This window comes from Lepidothrix coronata, unplaced genomic scaffold (assembly GCF_001604755.1).
Source record: "Lepidothrix coronata isolate B3197 unplaced genomic scaffold, Lepidothrix_coronata-1.0 Scaffold108, whole genome shotgun sequence".
In the NCBI taxonomy this organism is placed as follows: Eukaryota; Metazoa; Chordata; class Aves; order Passeriformes; family Pipridae; genus Lepidothrix; species Lepidothrix coronata.
The window spans coordinates 59,619-79,396 of record NW_016690288.1 but is presented as its reverse complement, the minus strand read 5'-3'; the positions used below and the strand labels follow the sequence as shown (position 1 = coordinate 79,396).

At 61.3% G+C, this 19,778-nt stretch overlaps 1 protein-coding gene across 1 annotated transcript; it reads left to right on the top strand.

Annotated features, from left to right (window-relative positions):
* The first annotated feature begins 15,434 nt into the window (after window positions 1–15,434).
* On the top strand, window positions 15,435–17,565 carry FZD9 (frizzled class receptor 9). Its single transcript, XM_017824100.1, has one exon. The coding sequence runs from the start codon at window positions 15,435–15,437 to the stop codon at window positions 17,187–17,189; it is 1,755 nt and encodes a 584-aa protein (XP_017679589.1). The 3' UTR covers window positions 17,190–17,565.
* Window positions 17,566–19,778: the final 2,213 nt, after the last annotated feature.

Below are 19,778 nucleotides of genomic sequence, written 5' to 3'. Positions count from 1 at the left end.
CTGAGCATTAAGGCTGTGCCAGTTTATTGTGCAAGAGGGATTAATGCCTGAAAGGAGCTGGAATTTGGGAATGGGGTTTGGTTTGTTGCTGTAGAGCTGACTCCCTTTGTGGGCAACAGCGTGTTGTGCTCTTTGTTTTGGCTGGATGTTCCTGTGAGTGTTGGTGCTAAATTTAAAATTGCTGAAGAATGCCAGCTTTGTCCCCTGCACATCCTGTGACTCCTCCAGCTTCCCTGGAGTTGGGTTCTTTGGGAGCAAATTCCACTGTGTGCTCATGTGGGGGTGAGGCTGGAATTGAATAAATGCAGAGCCAAAGATGCTCCCAGGGCTGGAGCCCCTCTGCTCTGGAGCCAGGCTGGGAGAGCTGGGGGGGTTCACCTGGAGAAGAGAAGGCTCTGGGGAAACCTTAGAGCTCCTTCCAGTCCCTAAAGGGGCTCCAGGAGAGCTGGAGAGGGACTTGGGACAAGAGACTGAGGGACAGGACAAGAGGCAATGGCTTCCCACTGCCAGAGGGCAGGGATAGATGGGATATTGGGAAGGAATGAGGGTGGTGAGACCCTGGCACAGGTTGCCCAGAGAAGCTGTGGCTGCCCCATCCCTGGAAGTGTCCCAGGCCAGGTTGGACGGGGCTTGGAGCAACCTGGGCTAGTGGAAGGTGTCCCTGCCCGTGGCAGGGGGTGGGACTGGATGGCTTTTAAGGTCCCTTCCAGCCCAAACCATTCTGGGATTCTGTGAATTCCACAGCAGGGGCTTCCCAACTGTTCACCTGTCCCGGGTGCTCTTGTCTGTCCACTTGTCCCTGCTTTTTTCCGGGAGGGTCTAAAACCGATCCCCCCAGTCAGTCCCGGTTTGTGCTGCCGAGCCCTTTCCCGGCCCGACACTAGATGGCAATGCCTCCTTCCCAATGCTTCTCCAAAGGCCAGTGATCGGCATTCCTTTCTGATGGGCTTTAAATCTGGATATTGGTGTTTTTCTGCACCGGTTATCCTGATAATTTTGCTTGGGAGCTGGTGCCTCTTCCCTAAAAGAAGTGGAGAAACTTTTCCTGGGATAAGACATAAACACAGAAGTTTTTCCAGCAGGAGCCAGTGCCTGTCATGGAGCTCCCTGCCATGGGCTGTGCTGGCACTTCCCTGCCAGCCCTTGGGATGATCAAGTGTGGGCAGCTGGATCCATGAGTGGAAACTTGGCACATCCCTGTCCACCGATGACCTTGGAAAGGCAGCACCTCCTGCTCCCCACACTGGGGACCAAACCCAGCAGGGAAGGCGTTTCATCTGCTAAATCTGAACTGCAGGACTGGGGGTGGGTGGTGTGGCTGCTGTGGCACACTGAGGAGCTTTCCAAGCCTCTGGAAGGTCTTCTCCAGTCCTGCTGCCAGTGGCAGAGAACAGCAGCCACTTCCCTGTCACTCAGCCCACGCTGGTGACTTGTATTTGATCCAAGGTCCCTCTCCAGATTAACGGGCAGTTTGCTGCTATCTGACACTTCCCATGGTGAACTAGACCTTGCTGAAGTGCGTTTTTCCACTTTTCCTTACCAAATTATGGCCAAAAATTACTTTCCTGAGCTTTATTTATTTAATTTTTTTTTTTTTGGTTGTTATTGAAGGAAGAAATACAATCTTTCAGCCTCTGGGCAAAATCAAAGGTGTGTTTGGACCTGACTTGGCATTAAAACAGAAATACAAATCCTTAACTTAAAGAGACAAAAATCTCTGCAGAGAACCACACTTTCTGGTTGGTAGTCAAAAAACACAGGCTTGGAGAAGTTTCCTACTGGAATTTTTGATTTTGGCCAAAATGCCTCCCCTTTCCCCCTCCCCCCATATCAAATACTTTTTGACAAACACCCTCAGTGTGTTCCCTGGAGAAGCTGCTCCGAAGGTTGGTCCCAGCTCAGCAGTGCTCTTGTATTTCCAGTTTGGGTTTATCAAATGTCAACCTCCAGCTCCAAGTTTGCTCAATTCCAAGATTATCTGATCTCAGGTGATGTTTTCCTGGTGTGGGTGTTTGCCCAGCCCTGAGGTGTTGTGTCCCCTCAACCCCGTTGATCTGGCTCCTTTGGGGCTGTGTGGGGTGTGAATCACAGCCCCTGTGTGTCACCTGTGGGTGCTCCTGTGTCACCTCTGCATCTCCCAGCCTGGTGTCCCCACACCACTGAGCCCCCAAGGACACGATGGGGGCAGTGAGACCCCACTCTGTGCCCATCCCCTCTGCTGGCAGCTGGCACAGAAACCCTGGGGAGCCTTGGTGGGTGTCCCTGTCCCCACCACAGCGTGGGCTGTGCTCTGCTGGGGACGAGGGTGGGATGAGACCACTGGCAGGTGAGCAAAAGATGTGGGATGGCAGAGCTGAAGCTGGGCTGAGACATCCAGGGCACGTGGAACGGGGATGCTGGAAGGTGCCCCAGGTTGTGGCACCTCCTGCCTGGTCACAGGTCTCCTCCCCCAGCCTGGGGGTGCTGTGGTGGGAGATGCAGCTTCCACCCCTCCAAACCTTCCTGCCACGTGTGGGGATGTTGGTCCCGTCAGCTCTGCCTGGGTGGGTGCTCAGCACCCTCTGCCAAGCCTGGAGCAATCCTGCTGATCCCAGGGGCCTGGAGGCTTGGGCACCCTCCCTCAATCATCCCTGTGCTGCTGGCAGGGCAGAGGGGAGGCAGAACCAGTGGCTGCAAGCAGGGATTGAGGATCCCTGTGGTGCTGGAGCCCCTCAAATCACTGGGAACCCCATTCCCCCGGGTCAGAACAGGAACTAAGGACCCCAGTGGCACTGGAGCCCTCGGGCTGAGTCAGGAACTGAGGACCCCCATAGCACTGAAGCCCCTGTGCTGGCACAAGGACCAAGCACCCCATGGCACTGGAGCCCCTTGAGTCACCGGTCACCTCGTTCTGCCAGGCAGGGACAGAGACCAAGGACCCCCATGGCACTGGATTCTCCGAGTTGGGACAAGAACAGAGGACCCCCATGGCACTGGAGCCCCTCAAGTCACAGGGCACCCCTTATTCCTGGGTCAGGACAGGGACCAAGGACTCCCTTGGCACTGGAGGCCCTGGGGGGACAGGGACAAAGGGCCCCTGTGGTGCTGGACCCCCTTGAGTCACCAGGCACCACATTCCCCTGGGTAGGGACAGGGACCGAGGACCCTCTTGCCACTGGAGCCCGCGGGGTAGGACAGGCACCGAGAACCCCCCTGGTGCTGAAGCCCCTCGGGCAGATACCCCCATTCCCCTGGGACAGCACCGGGGACTCCCTCACACCCCGTTATCCCCAGGGCCGGCTCTGACAGTCCTGGCAGTGGCAGCCCCTCGGTGCCGCCGGCCCGGGCCGAGCCCCGCCGGGCACGGAACGCTCCGTGCTCCGCTCCCGGCCCCGCGTTTGTGTTGGCACCGACCGGCGAGCGGGGCCGGTTTAATTGGCAGTTGTGTTTGTGGCCAGGGTGTTATGAAAAGGTTTTCTGTCTCCCTCTGTAAGTTCCCCTGAATATGTTTTCACTCTTAATATAATATTCACTTCATTATTAGCTGAAAGAGGCTCTTTTCAGAGAGGGGTTTTTTTTCCCCCCCCCTACTTCCAAAAATATATTAAACAGCCCCTTCATGCAGCGCTGCGCTGAGGGCCGGGATTGTCTGCCGGAGGGGAAGTGAGAAACCCGACGGTAAATAGGATTTACACAGAAATTCCTTTCTTCCCCAGCGTGCCGCTGGCCGGGGGAGGGAGGAGGCGTCTGTTGCTTACGGGGTGTTTGGGGGTACCTCGCGTCCCCACCCGGTGTGGTCACTCAGGGGATCCCCCCCGGCAGAGCAAATGCTCCCAGAGGCTCCCGGCACCCGTTTCCAGATGCAAACCCCTCCGGCGGCGTCGGGACCCGGCCAGAGGGAATCCCGTGTGCCGGCATTCAGTGCCGGAGGTGTTTCCAGCATCTGCCAGGTTTTGGGAGCTTGTTCTCTGCTGGGTGGATGTTGGGACGTCCCGGGGCTGGGTCAGGCTGGTGTTGTCCGTGGGCTCGTGCCATCCCAGCCCTGGCTCCGGGAGCTTTTGGGATGCCCGAAGGCAGAGCAGGGGGGGACATTGGGCGGGCAGAAGGGAGCCCTGGGCTGGCACTCGCAGTGGTGCTGAGGGGCACTGGGATCCCTGGGGACTCCCAAATCCCCGCTCCATCCCTCGAGGAACTGCCGTGAAACCCCAGAGGAGCCCGGAGCAGATTTTCCCTTTCACCGAAAGCAGGGTAAACACAAATCCCACCTCCCCACTCTACACCCACCCACCCCCCTTAGGACCCTTCCCCCGCTCCGCTGCCACCATTCCCGGCCATCCTGCGAAACGCATTAGGGCCGGTGCCACGCGCTGATGAGTATCCAAGGTCTGTCCCTAGCTGGGAACAATTAGCAGTTGTTTTGGAACGACTGTTTGCTGTGGCTCCAGAGCCGACACGAGCACCCCTTTCGGAGCTCCCAAGGGATGACACAGCTCTCAGTTAAGGATGCTTTTGGGATGGGTCTGGCGTGTGCATCCCCAACCCCTCAGCTGATCAAGGAAGTGGGAGCTCTCTGATGTTGCTGGACTTCTTTTTTCGGCTTTTGGGAAAAAAATAAAGAGCTCTTTTTCCAGGGTCTTTCTGGTCCATGCCCCCCTTCCCATGAATGTGTCGTGTCCAGTGTATCCCAGTGTCTCCCCTGCCTCTCCCCCAGTGTGCAGCATTCTCTTGTGTAAAGCCAGGCAGGAATTGTGCCTGGCAGGCTGGGGGGAGAGTGGGGAGTCCAGAAAAGATAGAGAAGGCTGGGGAGTGTCACAGGCAAATGGAGACTCCCGATTTTGCAGACAGGTCTGAAAGCTGAGGGTGGGATCCTGGACCAGGTGGGGAATGAGAAGTGCTGGGAGAAAGGTGGTGATCCACCAGCGTGGTGGGGACAGGGTCAGGGTGATTCCCAGCTCTTCTCCCCTTGGTGTGTCCCTGGCCCTGTGCACCCTGGGGATGCTGCATCCTGATCAGGGTCACAAAGGCTGGAGCCAGTGTAGGACCTGGGCTTGGAACTACACAGGGAAAGGCGGATGGGGAACCACAGGGCCTTCACCAGCAGCACCAAACACACACTTGGAGCTCTGGCTGCTCCATGAAACCCTCAGTGCATCCCAAAACAGGCTCCCTGCAGCTTGGGGGGCTCTGGGTCCTGCCTAGGGAGAGTGGGGAACAGGCTGGGGTGGGACACTGGAGATCCCAGAGCTGGGCACTCTGTGGTCTGAGAGATGAAGGGGCTGGAGGAGGAGGAAGGTGGCCTGGCTGACAGGGGCCAGCTTGGTTTTCCATGGCCTCACATTTTCCTGTGCTGGAGATTTGCAGTGAGGGTGGAAAATGTGGTGGGAGGGGAGGGGAGTGGAGGGGAGTGGGGCCAGCAGGGGTTTGGGACATGACCTGCTGCCAGGGCAGAGCCTGTGGAGGGGTTACAGACATGGCACACACCAAACCCCCGTGGAGCTGGGGACTGTCCCCTCCCAGGGTGGGTTGGGGATGGGAGTCTGGTGGGAAGCAGGGCAGCACCACAGGCAGCTGCCTGGACTTCCTGCTCCCACAGGATGGGCGGGCACCTCCACGGGATGGGAATGCTTGGGAGGTGCCAGGGAGCCCATCAGAACACAGAGCACAGGGCTGGGCTAGGGTTTGCCAACATGCTGCCCTCCCTGCCACCAGCCAAGGCCACCCATCTCAGCATGCAGACATCCCAAATCCCTCTCAGACACCTCACTGCTGCTTCTGGGGCATTTGCAGCAAACCTGGATTACTGGGAGCCATGAGCAGAGAGGATTTGACCCAGCCAAGAGGCTGGTTGGGTTCTGCCCTGAGTGCTGCCAGCACGACCCTCAGGCAGCCATGGTGGGCCATGGGATGTGGCATTCCCTCAGGCCAGGCTCTGCTGGAGACCTGGAGGCATGTTTGGTTCTGCCAGCCCTGGTTTTGGGGAGCCTGGAGGGCTGATGGGACCTTCTGACTCTGCTGGCCATCACCAGCTCCCTACCCTTGGCTCTTTGCCCATTGAACAGGGTAGGATTAGGGATGGAGAGGGGGGAAAGGATAACTCAGGGGTACCCCAGGACAGAACAAAGGCAGGAACACGCAGCTGAACATCAGGGGAAGAGGCTTAGCACAAAGGGAGCTGGGACCTGTGGTCTGGTGCCACTCTGGCATGAGATCATGGAATCATGGAATGGTTTGGGTTGAAGGGACATTAAAGACCATCCAATCCCACCCCCTGCCATGGATGGGGAAACCTTCCTCTAGACCAGGTTGCTCAGAGTCCCATCCAAACTGTCCATGAACACTCCCAGGGATGTCACCTCCAGCTGCTGACTTCCCCAATAACAGCCTTTGCCCTCCCCGTCTCCTCCAGCCGCCGGCACATGCCCGAGGGGTCGGTGCCATTTGGGGGGCAGGAGAGGGACAGGCTGGAGCTGGGGACAGGGACAGAGTGGAGCCACCCCAGAGCCCACCCCGGCACTGCTGTGGCCCACCTCACAACCCTGGTGACACATCCAAAAGCTCCTTTCCTCACCTCCAGGCTCCTGCCCAAGGGCAGCAGTGCCAGCGGGGCGAGAGCCCTCCCCGCAGCCACTGACCTTTAAACAAGGTGGTTGGAGACACGGGGGGAGCAGAAATCCCTGAAAGATTATTTGTTTCTCACGAACTATATTTAGGCACCATCAGCAAAACCCAAAAGTGCTGAGTTGGGCTGAATGAATCTGGGAGCTTTGTGTTTTTTTCCCCCGGAGGAGAACAGGATTAGCCGGCGAACGGGGAACCGTGTTTTTGTTTGACATACCTGAGGGTTTCCACTCCAAGCCTTGAGCTCCTGGTGCCGTGATGATGATGGTGATGGACCTGACGTGGCACTGCCCCATCTTGTGAAAATATTTTCTGGAAAAGAAAGGGAGCGACCGGCTCCCACCATGGTGCTGCTTTTATTTTTTTGTGGGTTAAACTTTGTTTTCTTGAGTCTTTTCAGAGATGTTGGCGCATTAGGGTGTTTTTAAGCTAGAAATAGGTCACGCCGATGCTACTCCAGTGCAAAGTCCTTCCCTGGTGGGATGCACCCCTCCAGCTTCCTGCCTGCACTCACCAGTGCTGCCCAAGGGACGGGTGCCCGGGGGGTTGGGGTGTTCCCTGCTGATCCAAGCAGAGCTACAGGCGGTCACATCTTTTGCCTGGAACACACTTGGGTCATCTTGAGTGTAATTCTTTGCTGGTCTGGATCCCCTGTGCCTAAATACCTTCTCCCCCAGGGAGATCAGGGTTGTGTCCAGGCTTCCCAGTGGAGTGTTTGTGGGTGCCAGCCAGGGGAGGGTTATTTGCTGATCTCTCAGGGGTGTCAGAGCCCATCTGACCAGTCGGGGTGATAAGGAGCTGATCCACCAGGAATCCTGTGTTTGGACATGAACCCAAACCCTGCAGGTGGTGGGAGGGGCAGAAGGGCTCTGGGTCCACCTCCAGCACAGCTGAAAATCCTTTGCCCCAGAGTCATCAAAATTCTGTGTCCCTTGAGCTGGCCCTGCTGGGATGTCAGGGTCTGTTCCTTGAGAAATGAGGGTCTGGAGTAACTCCTCTCCTTACTGCCACATCTCACCTGCAGCAGCTCCTTCCAGAGAGGGGCCAGGGAAGGTGGGGATGGAATTGTTGCACTGCAGCAGCTCTCTGGTGAGTGAGTTAGACACTCAGCTGAGGAACATCCTCCTGGAGCTGCTCCTCTGGCCAGGTGAGAGGTGATGGTGTCCAAGTGTGCTCCATGTGGAGATGAGAAGAGAGAGGTACTCACAGAGGAACCAGCACAGGGAGGAGGATGCTGGTGCCAGATGGTTTGTCCAGAGCAAGGAGTGACCCAGCCTTGGGTAGGAACCATCAGGAAGGGGACTGTGACCTGAACAAGGGCTGGTTTCATAGAATCCCAGAGTCCTAGAACGGTTTGGGCTGGAAGGGACCTTACAGATCCTCTCATTCCAACTCCCTGCCATGGGCTGGGATGCCACCCACTAGAAGGTGTCCAGGGCCTGGGAAGAGAAGAAGAAAGGCAACACAGCATTTCCCAGCACTGACCAACTCTGCCCAGAAACAGGGAAAGGACAAACACTCACCAGTGGTGTTGGAGACGGGAGAGCCTCAGTCTGGCTGCTCCCCGTGCTTGGGCTGGAGGAGCTGACACCAACCCAAAGCAAAAGCCCTGAAAGTGCCAGGATTCTTCCTGCTGGGTCCAAGCAGCTGGAGAACCACAGCACCAGGCTGGTGAGAGCCCCCGTGGCTGTGGGGCACCCGGAGGGGTGGCAGGTGACAGTGAGGATGGACTGGAGACCTGTGGTTGGACTTGGCAACCAGGTGGGCAGCTTGGCCCAGTCACTTGGGTGATAAAAGCATTTCCAGCAGGTTCCAAGAGCTGTCCCCACTCCTGGGGCACACGATGGGCTGGGGCTGAGCTCTGCAGGGATGCTTCTGCTCCCCAGAGGATGCCTTGGCCGTGTCCAGGCACCCCCAGCCTGAACTGGTGCAGGGTGCTTGGCCCATGGCATCATTCAGGGGTGGCACAGCAATGGATGGGGAGGTGGCAGGGCAGGAGGGGACTCCCACACTTCCCAAATTGCCTGGGAGAATGTTTCTCCTCCAGCCAAGTAGCGGGGCTGGTGCCCACAGTCCCTGGCTGAGCACTCACAGCAGCCCTGGGGCTGCAGAGCTGCCTCCTGGATTTTGCTGCTTTCAGCTGCTTCTTGGAAAGGCACGAGGGCCCAGGGAGCACGGACATCCCGGGCACACAGCTGCCGTGGGACATCCCGGGCACACAGCTGCCGTGGGGCATCCCCTGCCCCCTCCCGGGGTGCCCCCAGCCCCGGTGCCGCGGGGCTCAGCCCCAGCCCACGTCCTGCCTGGCTCCAGCCTGCCCCGTGCTCTCCCCTTCTCCTCGGGATCGTATTTATTTATTTATACGGTGAATGTAATAAAACTCCAGCAGGAAACGGAGGCGATTCCCTGCCATTCCCCACAAGCCGGCCCGGGGCCGGGCGAACAAGGAGGCGCTTTGTGCGGCGATGGAGCCTCCTGCCAGCGCCGAGCAGGAGAAAGGGCCGAGTGTGTCTGTGCCCCGGGACCCGGGGCCGGCACCGCCCCGGGATGGGGCGTCCTGGGGAAGGAGCTTCACTTCGGGGGGCGAGCGGGGCTGCGGGTGAAAGGGCTCCTGTGCCGGCTTGGGGTGTTGTCTGGGAGCAACACGGAGCCTCCTCTGCCCGTCCTTAGGATGCCAAGGAACGGGGGTGGGCACTGAAGATCAGCTGGGGGGGGCACACGGTTGCCCCACGGCCCGGCCTGGGGCTGGATAAGCGGCTCTTCCCGGGGCTGAGCCAGCTGGGAGGGAGCTCCAGCCCTTCCCCTGCCTCCATCAGGCAGCTGCTCCAATCTGCAGCTGCTGCCATCAGTGGGGCTCAGAGTGAACGTCTGTTCCTGAGGCTCACCTGGGTCCTCTGCTCCCCCAGAAGGGTCTGGAGGGCTGAGCGAGGTGGCTGAGGACAGAACATGGCTCAGTCCAGGTTCCCTTTCAATGGGAGGGCGCTCCCACCGCTGGGGACGTGTCCCAGTGCCACCAGGGGCTGAAAGCAGCCTCTTGTGCTGCCACCACCCTCACCAGCCTGAAATACTCTCGGTTAGGTGGTGCGATGGGCACTGTCCCCTCTCGTTCCTCATTCTCCCAGCCGGGGCTCCCCCAGGGCACCCACTGCCCTCCTGCCCCGTGCCCTGAGTCCCACGTGGTCCCTGTGCTGGTCCCTCAGGCTCCCAGGGCTCCTGGGGGTGGGGACATGCCCCGTGCCACCTGTCTGCTGCCTGCTTTGTGTCACCGCTGCGTGGACAGGAGGTCACAGCCCAGGGACCCCGTGGCCATGGCCAGGGAGGGGTGCTGGCCAGCAGCAGGGTGGGGTGATGGGCTGACAGGGTGCCCAGGCTGCAGTGAGCATCCCTGGGTTGTCACACACGTCACCTCCTGTCCCTGAGCCATGGCCACAGTGTCCTTGCACCATGGGCTGGGTTGTCACCACAAACACCTGCAGGGGACCCAAGGCCAGGGGGTGACTGGAGGCCTCACACACGGCATTGCCAGGGGGACACAACTTGTGCTCCACCCCCTTGTTTGGAGACTGTCCCCAGAATCCCCCATCTTCCCTCCCCACTGCACCTGCCCACGGCAAGGAGCGTGGCTGGGGGCACAGAGGTCACGGTGGGCATGGTCTGTGCACGTGTGTGTGCATTGGCATCACACAGGGCTGTGCCCGGGGTAGGAGGGGTTCAGGGCTGAGGATTGCTCCTGGTGGTGCTCCCGGTGTCCCCAAGGAGAGGGTGGCAGGGGCAGGACTCAGCTGCCCCCCTGGCCGGGTGGGTGCCAGCCCACAGCCCCGTGGGGTGCTCCCAGGATGGACCCCTCCACCTGCTCGCCAGCCCATCCGGCCCCGGCACTGGCATCCCTTTGAAATCGAAGCCGCCGGCCTTTCGTGCAGCTATTCCTGTGAAATTCTTCAGGAAGGGAAAATCATCCCGCCCGGATCCCTGCAGGGCTGTGCCATCACCCGCCTCCAGGCTGGCAGGGAGGGCACGGGGTGCCCAGAGCCCCCGTTTGCCCTGGGCACAGCCAGTGGCCTGTCCTTGGGAGGTGGTTTTCCCCTCCCTGCCCCAGCCCCTGCCTGTGGCACCGGGAGGAACTGGGACCCCCGAGGGTCTGGGGGCTCGGCAGGGCAGGGGTGAGGGCAGTGCTGGCACAGAGCCTCTCACCACCCTGCAGCAAGTCCTGCTGCCCCGGCCAAGGCTGGGCAGGACAGACCCTATGGTCCTGCCACAGTTTCATCACCCCTCCCCACATCCATCACCCCTTTCTAATTCCATCTCCCTGTCCTCTGCCCTATTGTCTCCTCCCCTGCCCTGTTGCCCCCTCCCCACCTCCTTTGCCTTCTCTCCTCCCTGGATCCATCACCCCTTGCCCAGCTTTATCAGTCCCTCCCCACCTCCATCACTCCCTTTGTTCCATCATTGCCCCCTCTGCTCCATCACTCTCTCCCAGGTTCCATTTATGCCTCTTCTGCTCCATCATTCCCTCCTCTGCTTCATCCCCTGCTCCCCCTTCTAACACCTCCTCCCCTGCTGCATCCCTCTCCCATCACCCCCTTCCCACTTCCATCACCTCCTTCCCAGCTCCATCACCCCCTCCCCAGCTCCACTGCCCCCTCCTTGTCTTCCACCAGGGCTGTTTCCATCATTGGTGCCCCAAACCCTTCCCCCCAGCAGGACCCCCAATGGCTGGGCAGGGGGGCACTGCTGCAGCCCCTCCGTACCCCGAGGGGGCACCGGAGGATTTTTCTCCCCGTTCCCCTCCCCTCGCCGAGGCTCTCGCACAGGTTTCAGGCGCTGTTGACGGGAAGAAAGGAAATGGGGCAAAGCTCTGCCAGGAACCACAGGCTCCCGGGCTCCGGTGATCAGTCCCGCTCGCCGGCCTGGCCGCTTCCCGGGCAGGATTCCTGTGCAGCTCTGAGAGTCCTTTCTTCCCGCTATTGATCTTGGATCCGCAGCCCAGGGCCACTTCCAAGGCCGTAAATCTCTCTGTTGTTCTACCTGGGGTTCTTGTTTTCACTGCGGGGCTCCCAGACCTGCTGGAGATCTCGGCTTCTGTGCGTGGCCGGGATGTCCCCACCCCTGCCCTGTCCCGTTCCCCCCCCCGCCGCCCCCGCGCACCCCAGGGGTGCGGGCAGGGGGGACAGGTCGCTCTCCATCGAGCTCAGGCAGTGGAGCAATGGAAGGGCAAGGCTCGGGGTGTTGGTGGCACCCCCTCAGTGCTCCCCTGTCCACCACTGGAGTGGGATAAAGCTCCGGGAAGGATCCTTTGCTGTCCCCACTGCAGATCCTTGAGGCTCGGGCAGGGCTTGGGCACCTCACAGAGCACCTGAGGAGGGTGTGGGGTGAGGGAGGAGCACCCCAAGGTGTAGGGCAGAGGTGAGGGGCGGCCGCTCCTCGACAAGGAGCCCCTTGACTCCGAAAATCCCCGTGTTGCTCTTGGCCGGGCTGCAGTAACAGGAGCCAAGAGCAACAGTTTTACATATTAAAGCAAAATTAAATTAAAAGACATTTGTTTGTGCACACCCCCCCTCCATTAACCCTTCACAGTCCAAGCTGGGAGGCAGGAGGGCACTCATTGGGGTTGAGCCAGGAAGGTGGGGCTGGGACCCCGGGGTCTCATCCAGCCCCTGCCTGGGACCCTCGTGGGGCAACCAGGGCTGGGTCAGAGATGTTTTGGGTCTTCCAGGTGATGCTTCCCAGCTTTTCTTGGCAAATAGCTCCCTAAAGGGAAGCCTCAGTGTCTGGAGCTGGGCTTTGGGGTGCCCTGGAGTGGTGGCAGTGACGTCCTTGGGTCCCTCACCCTACTCAGGACACACACCCTGGGGCTGGGGGTGGGTGGGGTGAGAGTCCAAGGGAAAGGTCCCAGCATCCCGCAGGTGCCACCTCCATCCCCATCTCTTTGTTGCCAGCTCAGCCATGGGTGACAATCTGTCCCCAGAGCTGCACCACAGCACAGAATGTCCCAAACCAGCCATTTCTTAGTGCATTTCTTAACCCACCTGTGAGGTCCCTGAAGCTGCTCCGTGTCACCGGGTACACGAGACAATGATTTCTGGGACCCCAGAGCTGGTGGCCAAGATGACAAAGCCCACCCAGCACCCCAAATAACCCCAAATATCCCCCAATAACCCTTTTCCCAGGGCCCTGGAGCCGGGTGTTTCAGACGCCCCGTGCTAGAGGGAAATTCCAGGGCGACTCCTTATCTCCCCCTCCATTACTCTGCCGATAAGCAGCTCCAATGGAATTTCCCTATAGCTCCAGACCGGGATGTTTGGATCCTGTACGACGGGTGTCAGCGATTAGGGGCCGTGCTGACAGGTTGTTATGTTGTTACTAAAGAAATCGCAGGGCTGTGGGAATGCCTGGGAATGGCGGGATGCCCGGACCCCCAGGCGCCAGCCAGGCACTGGGTGCCGGGTGTCCTGCAGGACACCCCGGGAACACTGCTGGAACCGGCCCTGGAGTGGACGAGCTGCTCCCAAATGGGTTCTGGGAATGTCACAGAGTAAGCAGGGGCCGCCTGGGATCAGCGGCTCCCGGGAGTGGGAGGCTGCTGGTGGCCCCTTGTGACAGTGGCTGGGCAGCACAGCCTGTCCCCAGGGGTGCTGCCACCCCCAGAGTGTTTTTTTACACCTCCACCTCCCCATGCCTTGGCATTGGATGTGTCACCCGGTGAGTGGGACAGCAGATTTTCGGAGCTGGCAGCCCCAGCTCGGCCGCACTGATTTGTGTCACTGGCCAGGAAGAGCCCTGGCCTTGCAGTGGCATTGCTGCCCACTGCCCTGTGCCCACCCTGGGTGACACCAAGGGACAAGGCTCTCTCGGTCTGTGCTGTGGGGGCTGGGGCTGACCCACCTCCCATGGCCCCCCATCCCACCACGTCCCCAGCCCTGGGGGCACCGGGGCACAGACACTGCTCTGTGTGCCACGTGCTGTGAGTTCCCCCGTTCTCAGCGGCAGGACTGCAGGGGCGGTTTCTGTCCCCAGGCTCAGCGGTGTCACCCTGTGGGGACGGGGTCCCCTCCCCCGGGGCCGGCCAGCCCTGGGGTGTGCACCCCATGGTCACCTGTGCCCAGGTGTGCTCAGCTGCTCACCCACACCCTGCAGGTACGGGGGGGGGGTCCCTGGGGCAGCACCTGGCGGGTCTGGGCACCGGTGAGGCCACGCGTGTTCCTGTGCACAGGGAGGGGTGTGTGTGTGAGAGCACATGTCCCNCCGGTGAGGCCACGCGTGTTCCTGTGCACAGGGAGGGGTGTGTGTGTGAGAGCACATGTCCCGGGGCACACAGCTCACCCTGAGGGTGTGCGGGGTCTCAGGGAGTGTGTGGCCTGGCTGTGTGTGTGTGTGTGTGCACATCAATGTGTGCATGTGTGTGTGTGTACATGTATGTGCTGGTCTGTGCCTGTGTGTGTGCACGTGTGCATTGGTGTGTATGTACATGTGTGTACACATGGGCATGTTAGTGTGTACATGTGTGTAGGTATATGTGTGTGTGTACGTGTTACTCCTGCTCACGTGTGTTAGTCTGTGCCTGTGTGTGTGCATGTGCATGTTAATATGTGTATGTGTGTGTTAGTGTGGCACATGTGTTACTGTCTGTGTGCATATGGACACGTGCATATCAGTGTGTGTGTGTGCAGCTGTACATACGAACATGTCGGTGTGCATGTGCACATTAGTGTGTTCATGTGTGTATTGGTGTGTATGTACGTGTGTGTACACAGGGGCATGTGCATGTTAGTGTGTACATGTGTGTATGTGTGTGTGTGTGCACGTGGCACATCGCTGCATGTGTGTGTCAGTGTGCACACGTGCACATGTACATATGTGTGCTTGTACACATGTGCGTGTGTTACTATGTGCATGTGTGTACACATGTCCACGTGTGAGTACCTGTGTCTGTGTGTGTGGACATGTCCCTGTGTGTGCACGTGTCTGTGTGTGCGCACGTGTCCATGTGTGCATACGTGTCCTTGTGTGTACATGTGTCTGCGTATGTGCACATGTCCCTGTGTGTGCACATGTGTTCGTCTGAGTACGTGTCCCTGTGTGTCCGTGTCCGTGTGTGTGTACATGTGCCTGTGTGTGTGCATATGTCTGTCTGAGTACGTGTCCCTGTGTGTACATGTGTCCGTGTGTGTGCACATGTGTCCGTGTGTGTGTGTACATGTGTCTGTGTGTGTGCACGTGTCCGTGTGAGTACATGTGTCCGTGTGAGTACGTGTCCCTGTCTGTGTACATGTGTCCGTGTGAGTACGTGTCCGTGTGTGTGCACGTGTCCGTGTGAGTACATGTGTCCCTGTGTGTGTACATGTGTCCCTGTGTGTGTACATGTGTCCCTGTGTGTGTACATGTGTCCCTGTGTGTGTACATGTGTCCCTGTGTGTGTACATGTGTCCCTGTGTGTGTACGTGTGTCCCTGTGTGTGTACATGTGTCCGTGTGTGCGCACACGTGTCCCCGTGTGTGTCCCGGTGTGTGTCCCCGTCCCCACCCCGGGGTCCCGGCGGAGCGGTTTCCCCGCGGGTCCCGCCCCCCGCCCCTCCCCGTCCCGCCCGTCCCCCGGACCCGCCCGGCGGGGCGGGGCGGGGCGGGGGCGCTCGGCGGGCGCTGCCGGTGTCGGCGGGCGCGGGGCGGCGCGGGGCGCTCGGCGGGGCCGCCGCCGCATGGCGCGGGCCGGGGCCGGGGCCGGGGGCTGCCCCGGTGCGGCGCCTCCAGCACCGCAGCGATCGGCCCCGTGGCGGCGGGGGCGGCGTGGCCGGGCGATGGCGGAGCTGTAGCAGCCGCGGGGCCGGTGCGGGCGGGCGGGCGATGGCGGCGGCGCGGCTGCGGGTGGCCCTGTGGGTGCTGTGGCATTTCGGGGTGGGGGGTCGCGGCTTGGAGCTGGCGGGGCTGGAGGGCCCGCGGGGGCGCGCGGCGCGGTGCCAGCCCGTGGACATCCCGATGTGCCGCGGGATCGGGTACAACCTGACCCGCATGCCCAACCTGCTGGGGCACGAGAGCCAGCGCGAGGCCGCCCTGAAGCTGCACGAGTTCGCCCCGCTGGTGGAGTACGGCTGCCACGTCCACCTGCGCTTCTTCCTCTGCTCCCTCTACGCGCCCATGTGCACCGACCAGGTGAGCGCCAGCATCCCCGCCTGCCGCCCCATGTGCGAGCAGGCCCGCCACAAGTGCGTCCCCATCATGGAGCAGTTCAACTTCGGCTGGCCCGAGTCGCTCGACTGCAGCAGGCTGCCCACCAAGAACGACCCCAACGCCCTGTGCATGGAGGCCCCCGAGAACGCCTCGGCCGCCGAGCCGCACAAGGGGCAGGGGATGCTGCCCGTGGCCCCCCGGCCGTGGCCGCCGGGCACCGCCGCCGAGGGCCGGGGTCCCAACGGGCTGGGGGCCTGCGACAACCCCGAGAAGTTCCAGTACGTGGAGAAGAGCCTCTCGTGCGCGCCCAGGTGCTCCCCCGGGGTGGACGTGTACTGGTCCCGGGAGGACAAGGACTTTGCCTTCATCTGGATGGCCGTCTGGTCCACCCTCTGCTTCGTCTCCACCGCCTTCACCGTCCTCACCTTCCTGCTCGACCCCCACCGCTTCCAGTACCCCGAGAGGCCCATCATCTTCCTCTCCATGTGCTACAACGTGTACTCCGTGGCCTTCATCATCCGCTCCGTGGCAGGGGCTGAGAACATCGCCTGCGACCGGGAGAACGGCGAGCTCTACATCATCCAGGAGGGGCTGGAGAGCACAGGCTGCACCATCGTCTTCCTCATCCTCTACTACTTCGGCATGGCCAGCTCGCTGTGGTGGGTCATCCTCACCCTCACCTGGTTCCTGGCCGCCGGTAAGAAGTGGGGACACGAGGCCATCGAGGCCCACAGCAGCTACTTCCACATGGCCGCCTGGGGCATCCCGGCCATGAAGACCATCGTCATCCTCACCATGCGGAAGGTGGCGGGGGACGAGCTCACGGGGCTGTGCTACGTGGGGAGCATGGACGTCAGCGCCCTGACCGGCTTCGTCCTCATCCCCCTCTCCTGCTACCTGGTCATCGGCACCTCCTTCATCCTCACTGGCTTCGTCGCCCTCTTCCACATCCGCAAGATCATGAAGACGGGCGGCACCAACACGGAGAAGCTGGAGAAGCTGATGGTGAAGATCGGGGTCTTCTCCATCCTCTACACCGTCCCGGCCACCTGCGTCATCGTCTGCTACTTCTACGAGCGGCTGAACGTGGATTACTGGACGCTGCGGGCGCTGGAGCGCGGCTGCCTGCGCCTGCCCGGCCGCCGCGCCGCCAACTGCTCCCTCGAGGCCTCGGTGCCCACCGTGGCCGTGTTCATGCTAAAGATTTTCATGTCGCTGGTGGTGGGCATCACCAGCGGGGTGTGGGTGTGGAGCTCCAAAACGCTGCAGACCTGGCAGAGCCTGTGCAACAGGCGGCTGGGCGTGAGGACGCGGGGCAAGCCCTGCAGCGGGGTCAGCTGCGGCGGGGGGCACTGCCACTACAAGGCCCCCACGGTCATGCTGCACATGACCAAGACGGACCCGTACCTGGACAACCCGACGCACGTCTAGAGAGGGGGGGGCTGCCCCCCCCCCCACCAGCGCCGGGGGAAGCGGCCTCACGGGTAAGGGGCGAGGGCAGGGGCTGCGCGGCGGCGGGGGGGACACGGTTTGGGGGGGTGGGCGAGGCCGCGGGACCCCCCAGCACCACTCACTGACAAGTAGCTGCTTTTTCCTAGAGGTTGTTTTGTTGTTGTTGCTGTTGCCAAATCCAGTGACTCTTCTAACGCTTTCTTTGGGGGGGGGGCGGCGGGGACGGGGCAGGGAGAGGAATAATCCATCCGTGTTTATTTAATTCTGTAATTTATTTTAGATTTTTTTTTTTTTTTAATCATTAGCTGCGAGGAATGGAAAAAACAATAAACCCTGGATGTGTTATTTGAACCGAGCCTGGTGCTGTTTGCAGGGATTTGAGGGGGTCGAGAGCTGCCCCCCGGGACCCTCTGAGCTCGGCAGGGCTCTCGTGCCAGGCCAAGCCGTGCTGGGCCATGCCGGGGTGCCACTGGCTCTGGCAGGAGTGTGGTACTGGGGGTCCCTCCATCCAGCTCCCCCCGTGGCTTCCCTGGGGCCGGTTCTGCCTCCCGGCGAGGAGGAGGAGGGTTTTCCTGTGCTGTCACACTTAACGAATCATCTTTTCCACTCCGCGCTCTGAAGGTGATTTGTGTCGGTGCCATCGGCTGCCGGGGCCTCTGTGCCAGGCTGAGGGGCTGCGAGGGGCCAGGCCAGGGGCCAGGGTGATGGGCTGGGGGCACGGGACCTTGGGGCAGAGAGGGCTCAGCTTTGATGTCCCCCGCAGAAGCCCGAGGTGCGGGTAATGGAAACTTCTGGGCAGCTTTATTTATCCTCCGCTCTGGTTACAATCCCAGCTCGCCTTCCCCATTGTCCAGAGGGAAATTCAAGCCTCAGCTGGTGCTGCCGGGGCTGGCGGGGGGGAGCTGGGGCTGGCGGGGCACGGGGCGGGCAGCAGAGTGGCTCTGTGGAGCCTTCGGGGTGGGGAACTGCCCGCCTTGCCCCGAGACACCCCGGGCTGCTGGTGTGGGGGTCAGCTCGTCTCTGCAGGGGTTTGATGGGGCTGTTTTGCTTGGCTGGCCCCGGGGATGTGCTGGGGGTTCCCAGTGCCTGGAGGGGGAAGGTGGGCTCTGACCTGTGGTGGGCAGGGGGCTGTGGGCAGGGGCTCGGGCACTGGGGCACCTGTGGCACCAGGGGCTGTAGTGGGGACACAGGCGGCTCTGGTGATGCTCAGACTTGTCCATCATCTAATTAGCTGTTAATCAGCCAGCATGCAGGCTGGGCAGCGCTGGGCCCCAGGGAGGGTCTGTGCGACCCCCGTCCCTTGCCAAGGGAGCAACAAGCCTTGGAGGGACCCTCCTTTTTTCAGCGCTCACACTGGTGCCCGTTGCCCACCCCAACAGCCCTCACCCCCTGCCCCAGTGATGCCCCTGGGGCTCAGACTGCCAGGCTGCAGCTGGAGGAGAGGGGCAAGAACCACCCTGGAGCCAGAGCGGGGGCAGGGGCTGGGTTTGGGCCCCCTCACCCAGGGCTTTGAGCTGCCACGACGCCAGGATTGATGTGGCAAACAAGTGCCTTTAATCTGCCCCCACCACTCCCAGGGTGCCAGGATGGTGGGAGAAGCTGAGCTGAGCTGAGCAAAGCCTTTGCCTCCCCCGGAGGCCGAGGTGTGAAGGAGCCCCCAGTGCCCCTGTGGTGTAGTGGGGGAGACATCTGTCTTGTCACACCTGTTTTGGGTACCCCTGGCTGTGCTGGTGGGCACCCAGCCCCTTCCCTGAGTGATGGTGGTGCCAGGGCAGGGACTGGAGGGGCTGCAGCCTCTGGGGCTCCCCCGAGTGCCACGGAGGGTTTGTTTGGGCAGAGAGAAGGGCCATGACCTGGGGCAGGAGAGTCAATATTGGCTGCGGGACAGGCTCCAAAGTCCAGCCAGGGCACGGGCTGGGTGGGGGCTGCCCAGGGAGGGGGCACAGGGCCACGGTCCCGTGTCGGGGGTTCAGTCCATGTGCCACTGTCCCCCCTGGCTGCTGAGGCTGGAGCCAGCTCGGTGCACCTTTGGCTCACACGCCAGGCACACGGCCCGGCGCTGGTGCCCGCCCGGCGGCACCCCTGGGGACAGGCTGCCCTTGAGCACCCGGCGCCTGCCAAGGAGCCGCTGCCTCTGGAGCGTTTGCCCAGATAACCCGGCCCGAGGGGCCCCCGCTATCGGGCACCAGTGGGGCCGCCGGCGCCCACCGCCACCCGCTATCGGCCCCGGCAGTCCCGCTGGCTCCACCAGAGCCTGCCAGCCCCGAAAGCTGGGCACGGGCAGGATACAGCTCCACAGAGCCTGCTCCAGGGAAGGGCTCTGTCCCGGGGACACCGCTGGCTCCTTGTCACAGCCACTTTCAACCCCGTGCTGGGGAGGCTCAGCCTCCCTCCCTCTGCCCCACCCCAAGCTCATCCCTGCATCTCCTCTCCACCATCCTCGGGGCAGCCCCAAAGGGCACCAAACGCCCAGCCCGGCTGGAGTGAAGCCCCTCTGCAGGGGGCAGGTGGGGCTCAGCACTGCCCTGGATCTGCAGGGCAGCCCCCGGCTTGGGCTGGGCTGGGCTG